We start from the raw sequence: 12,217 nt of genomic DNA, 5'->3' as shown, positions 1-12,217 counted from the left end.
CGCTGGTCCACTTCTATGTCTCACTGCAGGCTGTACTAGCAGTTCTGGCCCAAAGCCCACTGCCTCTTCAAAGATTTTCAGGGGCTCCTGAAGCACCCCTGAACAGCACTGAGCAACACCCTTAAGCTAGGCCCACCAAGACACTCATTTCCCCTGGGGCCTAGCACAGGAAGCTCTCTCCGGCTTACAGGACTATGGGGTGACAGATAAGAACTCCATAGCTCTTGGTCAAATCCATTTTTTGCCATCTGCCAATCAGCATGTCATTGGGGGAGCCCATTCTCCAGACCTCTGGGATAGCACAGTCCTTGACTTGTGACATATGGGTCGGGCTGAGAGACACAGCTTAAGCTCCAGCTAGGTCCCCTCTCTGTGCTGGATCACTGATGTTTCACAATTCCATTCCTTAGGTCCTATGGCTCCTCCCTCCTAGAAGTTGACTGCCCAAAGTGTTCATCTTTTGTTCTTTACTCTGTGCTTGGGGAAAGAGCTAAGGAGGCCTGTAAGCCCACAGCAGCTTCTGAAGAGAGGAAGAAATGGCTTGTGTTTCCTGCCACCTCCCTTAGGTCAGGCGAGGGGCAAACAGAAAGGGAGCTGCCTAGCTCCCTAGGTGACAACTGGCTGCTTGAGCTTGGGAGGAAGTGGGAACTGTCAGGGAGGTGGGGAAATTACAAAGCAGGCTCCTCCCACACAGATATCCCTGCTGAACCTATAAGAGCAGGCTGGAGGGAGATGCTGTGCCCTTCCACCCTATCCCTACCGCAAACCCTGCCCTTCAGCTCTGTGTGAGTCCTGTGGCATCAGGATATGTGAAGCCTTATTTGGATCCCAGAGGAATGCTGCTTGCCACTAATCCTCATGCAGACCATGGCCCAAAGTTTCCTGAAAGCACAGGTTGACAAGGGGCCCTCAACACTTAAAACACTAATTAGCCAGTGCCTGGCAAACACAGAAGTGGATGCTCACAGTCAGCTAGTGAATGGAATACAAGGCCCCCAATGGGGGAGCTAGAGAAAGTACCCAAGGAGCTAAAGAGGTCTGCAACCCTATAGGTGGAACAACAATATGAACTAACCAGTACCCCGGGAGCTCATGTCTCTAGCTGCATATGTAGCAGAAGATGGCCTAGTCAGCCATCATTGGGAAGAGAGGCCCCTTGATCTTGCAAACTTTATATGCCCCAATACAGGGAACACCAGGGCCAAGAAGTGGGAGTGGTTGGGTAGGAAAGGGTGGGGGAGGGTATGGAGGACTTTCGGGATAGCATTTGAAATGTAAATGAAGAAAATACCTAATAAAAAATTGGGAAAAAAAAACCCCACTAATCAGATAGTGTCTCTGCAGGTGAGCTATCACGGCTGAGAACAAAGGTAGCTGTTACGCAGTGTCCTTCAGTATTCCCTAGATACTAGTAGCAAAGGGAGAAAGTTGATTGGGAGCTGAAGTGAGTGATACATTTTGATGGGTACTGACAGCGCCAGCCACCACACCCTTCTGGATCCTATTACCCTGTTTACCTTCTTCCCTCAAGTCTCTGTGTGCCCAGGACTCAAAAATCTTCTCTATAAAGTGAAGAAGCCTAGTAGGATCTACTTCCTAGATCATCACAGAGGTCAAAGGAAACCCTGCCCAAGCTGGACATCTGGGATTTTGGAGATTTAATCCAGACATTTAAGACCATCTTTCTACAGTTGGAAGATCACTTGACTCAGCCACCTGAACACCAATATATACATCATATATAGATCATAGAATCCCAAGTCCTGCCAGCTTGCCTGAATTCGCCTTTGAAGTGGAGGACTCTGGAGCTTCTATTGAACACCTCCCTTGGTGACAGTTGAGGACAAGGAAGTTTAAGAGTCACTGTCTCCATTCAAACCCTCAGACCTCGGGAAGGCAATGGAAACCCCATAGCCTCCAGATCTCTCCCCATGGTGTTCATGGGGTGAAGGGTATGAACTGATCCGTGAGATTTCTAGCACCTTATAGAATAGCATCAGGAAAACCAGTCAACTAACTTACTTAACCCTGTGTTATGGTCAAATCCTGACAACACATAGCCTTTGGTTCATCTGGCAGCCACATCATAGCCAAGTAAGCACAGTGCTTGCTGTGCATCTAAACCTGGGGACAGGTGACCACCAGTCCACAGGCTTGGCTCTACCCTGTCTACCTTCTTTCAAGGACAAAGACACATGATAAAAAAAATCTCACAAACACAAGGTGAGAGGTTTATTGCACAGTGATGGGGGCCTGAGCTAAGTCCGGAAAGAAAAGACCAGAAATGAGCCAAGGAGGCTACTGAGCCATGCTTGGTGAACACAGACAAATGTCTACAGGAGGTGAGCTAGCCATGCAACACCCAGAGACTCTTAATGATCTGCTATTCAACAAGCATCCTGTTTTTCCAGGGCCCTAAGTTTCTGAGATCCTGACCCCCAAGAAGGGATCCAAGGAAAACATAGATTGGGGCAAAGAGATCATAAAAGACAAATAGTGTGTGAGAGACCTGAACTGAACACTCTGAGTGGATTTGAGATCTGGAAGTCCTCTCTTCTGCAGGCACCACTCTCAAGCTTCACAAAATGGTCTAATCTGCCCAATGCCTCTCATGTGCAAGTGCAGTGAATGTGACTCTTTAAGTAGCAGGAGTCAAGCCAGTCAACGAGGCCCTTTTTCTCGGCTCTGTTGTTGTTTTTATGCCTGGAACCTGAGAAAAACACACATTGTTGGATTCATTAGATTACCAGAATGAGGTAGAGTGCTCAGGTGGGAACGGGGATCCCAGGGGGCTTGTTTCAGAGGCGAGCAAACCTGACTATAAACATTTATGGGGAGGCAATCGCCGCAGCGTTGGCTAGTGCCCATTGCCAGTGGAGCTGCTCTCTCCTCACCTTCCTTGGGTTTTCAAGCTTGGGTCTAAGTGAAAATGAAAACTCTCCATCAATAGGCTTATTTGGGTTCTTGTCAGTGACATGATGCCAGCATATTGGGTTTTAATAGATGGTAAGCAGTTTTAGAGGCATAGTGAAAATTACAGTGTACATCCTTCCGGATATGTGGTATCGTGGGTGGCAGATCCTGCTTCTTGGCTAAGGAAGGGACAAGGAGATCTCAATTCAACTCAGGGTACAATATGTTGCCTATACAGAGCAAGCAGAGATTTTTCCAGGGTTACTCTCCTTCAAAAGCAACACGGGGGGGGGGAGTGGATGTCATGACTTGCCTCTGCCTGTCTACTGACCCCACCCTCTGGGTCCCCATTCATCCTCTACCCAACTTTAGCAGTAGTTTTGTGAAAGGGGGAGTTATTTTGTCTGTGCTGTCTTAGCCTCCTGCTTGATTTGAACTTCCCAAGTCCTTTGAGTGTTGCGATAACAGAGGGTGGGCAACTGCTTATTACTAGGAAAGCTATAGAAGTGACTATTGTGATTTGGGATAGATGGAACCAAATGTATTCTAGCCAGGAGAGTTTTGTTCTAGAAACAAATGTGTGGCATGTGTTGCGCTGGTAGGTAGATGACAACCAGCTCTCGGGGGAGAAGGCTTGATTTATAACACTTAGCTATTCTGAGTGTCTAAAAACTTCCACCATGGTTAATTTCAAGCCACTGTTGTAACATCCCTCATCCCAGGGAGGAGGGGTATACCTTACCAGGTCCCCCAGAAGGCTAGCTGGGAAGAACTGAAGACAAAGTCCAGACAAGTGTCCTGGCAGTCCCTTCTGGTGCCCTGGTTCTTTTTCTCTAACAAGGCAGGCGTGAGCATACCTCTCCCAGCAATGGGAGGATGTTAAAACCTCCTTAGATGTTACAACTATCCCCATTCTAGTCTCCATGGAAACTGAAGCCTGACAACACTAGGCCTGCTGGAGTTGTTTTCTAAATGAATTGCCAAGAGTTAATGATAGGCCATCTTTTCAAATCGACAAGCAGACACTTGTCTGCCTTTAACTACTGGGGCTGCCTGGCAGGGAAAAATCAACATTCTTTGGGTTGGTCCCTGGTGGATAGTTCCCCCTATGCTCCCGAGACTAGGATGTGTGGAGCTATACAGGAGAGAGTGATACTTGTGGTTTTATTGTTCTTCACCCTTCCCACCCACAAGAGTCACTTAGAGGGCTCAGACACAACTGCTCTGAGCATTCTCAAGTGCCTCTGAAATGATAATGAGACAGTGAGTAGGCATGGGCCGAGTGTGCTCGCATGCATGTGCACCTGTGTGCACACTCACATACGCAGGTATGTGGAGGCCAGAGGTCAACCTCACATGTTGTTTCTAAGCTGGCATCTGCCTTGTTCTTTTCTTTTTTGAGAACCGTCACTGGCCTGTAGCTCACCCATTCAGCTAAGTCTTGGCTGACCTAAGTCCTGTGGAGTCGCCTCTCTCGATTCTCCAGTGCTAGGATTACAGGTGCACACCACCATGTCCAGTTTGCTTTTAATTTGGGCTCTTGGGGTTGGACTCAGGCCCTCATGCTTGCACAGTAAGCACTTTACTGGCTAAGCTATCTCTCCTGTCCTTATCGTAGTTTTCAATGAGACTAAGACAATGGCTACCAATGGATTGGCATGTGTATTACAGGGACAGCAGGGACAGCATCTTGCACTAACTGCACTCTCTCATCAGTGACATGGAGCACTTTTGTGGTGACCTTGGATAGCTGCTGCTTTCTCAGGACAAAGTTGCAGAATGAGGGTAATGAGCCACCAGGATAATGGAACCCAGTATCTGAAAACGAAGACTTCATCCCTGTTCAAGTCAGCTCCTAGAATATGACAGTCAAGATGTCTAAGACAAGAGGAAGTCTTCCCTACCAACTCAGATCCCAGATATGGAGGTAGGACAGACCAGCCACCATCTTCCTGCTTTCCTGGGCTCCTTTACCTATGGCATGCAAATCATAAGAATGTGACTTCCTGCTCAGATTTCATGGAATCTAACATTATCTAAGACCTGTCTACCGAGACCACTTTCATGCTAAGATTGTCAATACACGCAAACATTAGTTCGATGGAAGAGGGACAAAAGGTGAGTCCAATTTATCATTCCTAAGACAACTGGTAGGTAGCAAACTGGTTGTTAAACATGTTCCCATTGAGTGCAGGGCCCAAGGGTATCAGCTGATCATGATGTAGTTGGCACCAGCTGGATAATATTTGGGTTACAGCAGCAAACACTACCAAGGGGGAAAAAGAGATGCCATAGTAGATCTGGAGCCAGATGGCCACAGACAACCTCACTTTCAGCATCACTAAGATGTCCCTTGGAGCATGGAGCCCCGTGAGCAGTAGTTAGCAGACAGGTGGATATCATGCCCGCACCTGCCACCAGCACTCTGTGTCTTTGACACTAACTGGCCTACCGTCCTCTGAGAGGCCTTTGGTGAGTCTAAGCTCTCAATACACACTCTCAGAAAGAAAGACAGACCAGGGCGTGGCCTATGGCCATCCTTTGGCGACAAATAGGGACAGTCTGACATCTACCCTGGAAGAGCCAAGAAGCAGGCCCCAGATCTTGTTCAGACGTCAGCATCACGGCAATCACCAGGCAATGGTGGCAGTTATTGTCCACCCAGGAGTCCCAGACCACCTCCCTTTGCTCTGGCCACCTCGTTCTGAACTCCCCATCAGGAGAGCGGTCCTTCATTCCGACACTGGCAGAATGTTCTGGCTGTGAGAGTCACCTGTGAGGCCCACAGAGTGAAGGGAGCGTCTGTTGAAGATCCTGTTCAGAAGCTCCTTGCAGCTCCTGCGGTATTGGTGTCGCAGCAAGGAATACACGAAGGGGTCAGAAGCGGCCTTGCTGTAGGCCAAGCACTTGGACAGCACACCCCAGTGAGAGCCAATGGGTGCTGTGGAGAAGAGTTCCACCAGCCTGTGGAGAGATGGGGGATGTGTTACTTGAGGGAGCTGTGGGCATGCGTTCAGAACATGGTTACATGCCCCTATAATTAATATTACATGAAAGCAATGAAAATAAAAATGGTGGCAATGAGCATTGATTAGGCACTTATTCTAAGTACTGTGTCAACTGCATTACTGTAGAGAAGCTGAAAGACATGACTACCTCAGATCCCCAAGATACCCATAAGGTTATCAACTATAAAGGCAGCTATAGTCAACTATAAAGGCAGCATTTAGAGCCAGCTCCTATTCTGAATTCCAATCTTTAAGATGAAGTGGGTGGATAGCTAATAGCCTTCTGACTTCAGTTCCTTGGACAAGTCTTCACACTCCTTGGGGCTGTATGTCTTATCTGTAGAGTAGGGAAACCGGATGGGGTTGTTTCTATGATCTTTTAATCCATGAGAGTCGGCTTTGGCTCAGCCTCAAACCCAGTTCTGCCTTCTTGAGAAGTCTATGTGGGAGGGCGGGCTGAGGAAAAGCTTGGCAAACATTCTGCAAAGCTCCTGACATCCCCTGCTCCAATAGAGCAGCTGCAAGTGAGGAGGGGCTCTTCTTAGGACTGGGGTTGTCTTTGACAATAGCAGTAATTAGGAGACCTGAAAATGATTTTCACCTACTGAAGGAGGGCAAGGGAAGATACATCCCGTGTGTTCGAGAGTTTGGTTTTTAGAGTTCTCCTGGTGGCCATGGAACTCACGGAGTGGTGCCAACACCAGGTTCCAAGGCCAGTCAGAGTTCTCGAATCCCCACCCCTACCTCTAAGCATGACTACTCTCTCCCAAGTGCTCCTGGATCCATTGGCCAGACTTGGAGATGTATCCAGCATTAGCACAAAGTCAAAAAAGACCCACAAAGCTTGGAGAACTCAGATTCCCTCTCCTCCACCCATGGTCAAATGAGAAAGTTGAGATCCAGAGAGCAGAGGATCTCTGCAAGTCTAGTGCCTGTATCCAGCTAGATTCTGGCACCCTGCCACCACTGGGGTCATCTCCAGGAGAGCAGGCAGTGGTTGGTGGGCTGCCTTGGAGGGGGCTCAGGAACAAGAGGGAAGCAGTGTCAGCTGGAACCCTGTTGCCAATTTGGTTAGTTTTCCTAGAATCTTTATTGGGTGGAGGACGTGTCATGGGTCCTAGAGTTGGTGGAAGGAAAGGACAATTGCTGCCCTCCATTTCCCACTAAAACTCCTGTGTCTTGAATGGATCTCTAGTGAGGCCACCCTGAGGCTGCCATCTTTGCCTCACCATCTCAGCAGCACTCTCTGCCCTTGTCCTTTAACCCTGTGAGAACCAGGGCTACCATCTCCTCGTTTCCTTGTTAGACTCCATGAGGAGCTGAGGAACTAGAACTAACTGTATTAAGGAAATACTCACGTTTTACAGAGCTATGTTTTAGAAGTGATGAACTGAAAGAGACAAAGCTCCAAATTTAGAATTCACACTTAATAACAATGAAATATGCAAACACTGGCATGCTGTTGCCATGCGTCTTAGGCTTTCTTTTGCGGCAGTGAAACACCATGATCAAAAAGAAAAGTGGGGAGGAAAGGGTTTATTTGGCTTATGCTTCCGTGTCACTGTTCCACATCAAAGGAGGTCAGGGCAGAAACTCAAACAGGGCAGGAACCTGGAGCTCATGAAAAGACCATGGAGGGGTGTTGCTTACTGGCTTGATTCCCATGTCTTGCTAAGCTTGCTTTCTTATAGAACTCAGGACAACCTGCCCAAGGATGGCACCACCCACAGTGGTCTGAGCCCTCCCTCATCAATCACTAATTAAGAAAATGCCGTACAGGCCTGCCCACAGCTGGATGTTGTGGAGGCATTTTCTTAACTGAGGTTGCCTCCTTTCAGATAACTTAAGCTTGTATTAAATTGACATAAAAGTAGCCAGCACAGTATGTAAAGATGCCACGTCATGTTACCCAAATGTCCTGTATTGTTGCTTGGTCCTGACGTCATGGCTTCCCCCAAAAGATAAGATAGGTGTGTGTGTGTGTGTGTGTACACATTCATGTGTGAATACATCTGTGATCAGAGAATAACATTGGTATGTTCCTTCCTCAGACACCTCCCACATTTTATTTAGGACAGAAGTATATCTTGTTGGGCAAGGACCTCACCAAGTTGGCTAGGCTAACTGGCCCACAGCTTTGCAGGGACCTGTCTGACCCTGCCACCTATTTTGTCCTTCTGAGGTTACAGGCATATGCTGCTCTACCCAGCTTTTGACGTGGGTTCTGGGGACCTGAACTCATTCTTTATGCTTGCATTGCCATTTGAGCTATCTGTCCAACCTTTACTAATTTTTAAAAAGATTTAATTATCAGACCATCCAGCAAGATCAAAAGTAGTATTTGGAGGCTCTGTAGGACAAAATTATGGCATTTTCTTTCCAAAGACTCTATTTGATGTCTGAAACCCTCCAATCACTTCCCGTTTGTGTCTCCTTTGGACCAAGGGTTCACTGTGTGCATTCTTCCATCTCACAATGATCCTGCAGAATGGATCTCATCTCATCTTACACATGAGGTCATTGAGGTTCAGAGAGGTAGAGCAGCAAACCAGGGTCCCCTGCCAGAGAAGTGCAAGTGTCTCTCCTCTAAGCCTGGCTAGAGGCCATGCTTGGACCTGAATCTTATCACTGTAGGGTGACAAGATGAGCTTTGGGGCCCCTTTCTGACCCCAAGAAACCCTTTCCACAAGGTCTTGATTTGCTGTGTTAAGTCTTTGTTTCTTGTCTCTATTCCCTCCACTCAAAAAACAAACAAACAAAAACTGTGACAAGTTCTTCTTTTAAAATCATGTCTGGCCTTTGGAAGGCCCCACACAAAGAAGAACTTCAAATGAACACAGACCAGATTTGGCTCTACATAATCCTGGCCAAGGAGATGCTTCGATACCTTCTTGCTGTTTAAGCCTCAGTGTGGTACATAGCCCCAGTACTCCAATACACCTCAGTGTGGTACATAGCCCCAGTACTCCAATACACCTCAGTGTGGTACATAGCCCCAGTACTCCAATACACCCCAAAAGAACCCTACAGGGATATGGAGGGGCTGTTAGGCTGCTCTGGTGTTCTGGGGTCCTTGCCTGTAACAACACTGCAAAGGAACCAGATTCCCACCCTGTTCCCAGAGCCCATGTAAGCCTAGGTAACACTGGAACTTCCACAGCTTTGGCTCCTCTGGAGCGGCATGGTCCCTCCCACTCCCCAACAAACAGGCTTGTCCCACAAAGCACATCTCCTGCTGGCTGCCCTCACCTTTTGCTAAGCACAAGAGGATTCCCATATGCTTCCTGGGATGTGGACCAGAAAAACCTCTACTTGCCCTAAGGCTCCAGTCATAGTGACACTTGTATGCTCAAGATGCATGGAGACCAGTCCTGCACACCCTCTGGACCCCAATCTTATCCCCTCAGGAGAATCCATGCCAGTCAACAGGCCAGGGGTATAGCAGGATGCATGAGGGGATAGGCACTTCAGGCCATCCTGAGGAAGGCATTGGAGCTCTTTAGAGAAGTCTGAGTAGTGATCTGACCTGCATGTGTATATGTACCTGTGTGCATTAGTGTGCATGCATGTGTTATGTGTAGGCTATGCATGCATGTGGTTTGTGCATTCATGTTATGTGCATGTATGTGTTGTGTATACTAATGCATTATATGAATGTATATGCTTGAGTATGTGTGCATGTGTTGTGTATATGTATGTATATGTGTACATTTATCTGTATGTGCATATATATGTTATGTGCATGTGTGTACATTGTGTCATGTGTATGCATATGTGCACATGGGGTATGTGTGTACTATGCATATATGCCCATGTGTGCCAAATGCATTTATATTATGTAAATGTATATATATGTATTTTGTATATATGTGCATATGTGGTTCATATGTATGTGTGTGCATGTATGCCTTATGTTGTGTGCACATATGCACTGTGTATGCATTTCTGCATGTGTATGCAGGTGTGCCATATGAGTGTATGTGTTATGTATATGTATGCCCATGAGTGTCATGTGTAGGTCATGTCCATCTGCAAGCATATGTACCATGGTGTGTTTTGTAAATATATGTATCATGTGTATGTGCATTTATGTGTGTTGAGCATTGGATAGTGCTTCAATATTCAGACCTTACTGAATTCGGGACAGCAGACACAGAGAATCCGGGTCACAGACTACACACCCTGAATTCTGTGTGCTTGCCCATGCTCCTTTGTATAATGGACTTCTCTGAACTGTGACTCTCTTTTGACATGGAGTCCCACTGATACTGCTTGCTGGAAACCATCTGAAAGAGGCTGCTACAGAAAAGGGCTGACAAGACAGGAAGTTGCCTACCCACGCCCTTACCCATAGGGGACTCTCATACTACCCAGCACCCTGAGCCACCATGGTCCCAGGAGGAGGAGGAGGGGAAGGGGAGGGGGAATGGGAGGGGGGAAGGGGAGGGGGAAGGAGGAGGGGGAGGAGGAGGTACACTTGTCTGAATTCTGAGGAATTCTTTGAATCCTGGGGGAACTAATATCCTGACTTGTTCCCGGTCAGAGTCCCCAAGGAGAGAGGCTTATGGTAAGAGGTGCAGAGCTGCTCAACACCAGCTCAGTATCCTGGGCTCAGCACCTCACTGCTCTGCAGACAGCACCTCCAGCCCCCCATCCTCCTATCATCCTCCCTAATACAGAGGGATGAAACCAAGGCAATTCTGTGTTAGTCATACAGTCCAGGTGTAGAAAAGCCGTGAGTTGAACCCTAGGCTTTGAGTACCAGATATCTCCTGCTCTCTTCTAGGCTGCCCCACAGGGTCCTGCACGGTTTCAGGTTCCACCATGCATCTGACCCCTTTGCTGTCAATACCGAATTTACAGCAGCACAGTAGAGCCTCCTCTCCACACTCCTTCTGCCCATACTGCTCCTCTAACCTTTGCCCTTTCTCTGTTTCTGTCCCTGTCTGTGTGTCTCTCCTTGTAACATACCACACAGAGAGACAGACACACAGATGCACACACATACAGACACACACTGACAGGTGCACACACAGAGACACACAAACAGACACACAACACACACATACACACACACACACACTGGGCATAAAATACAAAGTGAGTCACAGAAGTTTGCTTGGGAAAACAGCCTGATTATGCCCAAGGCTTCTGGAGACTCGATCTGCATATGCAAAGGCCTGTAAGCTCTAAGCGGATGCTTTAAGCTTTCATGAGACATTAGCGCAGAAGAGTCATTTATTAATAGAACATTAACAGTTGGGAGCCACCTGCACATTAACCCCACTCCCCTCGCCATCATTCCATTACTCTGGAAAGCTCTAATAATGGGGCCATCAGATCCGCAAATGCCTCCAAACCCGATCCTGATGATTTACGACAACTGTAATTATTTGTAAGTAGAGATCGCTGCACAGACGATAAGCTTACAGTCACGCGAAGACATACGAACATTAATTCAGAAAATACTTCCCAAGAGCCTGTGGGTAGAAATCTGCAGTGGCCTTGAAGACGCTGCCAGGTCATTCCAGGAACAGTCTAACTGACCCAGAGCTCAGTGGAGCAGCGTGACTCTGAAACAGGTATGTCAGGTCTCTGTAAGAGCTCGCACAAGAAAGCTAAGGTGACAGAGCCTGAACAACATCTAAGGCTGGCTTCCACATGCACACACATGCACAAACATGCACACACACACACACACACACACGCATATGAACACACACACAGAGACAGAGACACACGTACTCACGAATGTACACAGCAGATGAATTTAATTTTTATTGTCTATTTCACTTACTATCCCAGGAGGGAGTTGTTATGAGAAGTACTGATTGTATTAATTTTTATCACAGTCAATATTGGAAGTAATAAACCTGAAGTAGGTACATCTCAATTCGGATAGGTCACATGTACGTGCTCAATGGTCAGCCATGTCTGGTGGCTCTCATACTAGAGCATAGCACTATATACCCCATTCATGCCGTCTCTTATGCTTCAGTTATCATTATTCTCCACACCTGCATGGCCATATCCAGGTCATAGGCTTTGCCTATGAGACCTAGTCAGGAGGCTCTATCCTACCACAGAGTTCTGGGTTCTGGGCCAACCTGATGCAATGGCTTTGTCTTGATTAGAAACTCCCTTTGCAGGGCCAGGGCTCCTACCAGGAGGCTCCTGGGGCTCTTCAACTCATTCTTTTTTTTTTTAAAGTAAACTTTTTATTTATTTATTTATTTATTTTGGTTTTTCAAGACAGGGTTTCTCTGTATAGCCCTGGCTGTCCTGGAACTCACTTT

General features: G+C 47.3%; 1 protein-coding gene across 1 annotated transcript in view; it reads right to left on the bottom strand.

Annotated features, from left to right (window-relative positions):
• Window positions 1-1,255: 1,255 nt before the first annotated feature.
• The window catches only part of Gpr26 (G protein-coupled receptor 26), a 22,642-nt gene continuing 11,680 nt past the window's right edge, over window positions 1,256-12,217 (bottom strand). The window contains exon 3 of the mRNA XM_021168889.2: window positions 1,256-5,877. Coding sequence (XP_021024548.1) covers window positions 5,646-5,877 — 232 coding nt within the window. The 3' untranslated portion in view covers window positions 1,256-5,645. The remainder of the gene's footprint in view (window positions 5,878-12,217) is intronic.

Source organism: Mus caroli, chromosome 7, assembly GCF_900094665.2.
Source record: "Mus caroli chromosome 7, CAROLI_EIJ_v1.1, whole genome shotgun sequence".
In the NCBI taxonomy this organism is placed as follows: domain Eukaryota; kingdom Metazoa; phylum Chordata; class Mammalia; order Rodentia; family Muridae; genus Mus; species Mus caroli.
Note: the sequence above shows the minus strand (reverse complement) of the source record. Positions and strands in the feature narration are given on the sequence as shown.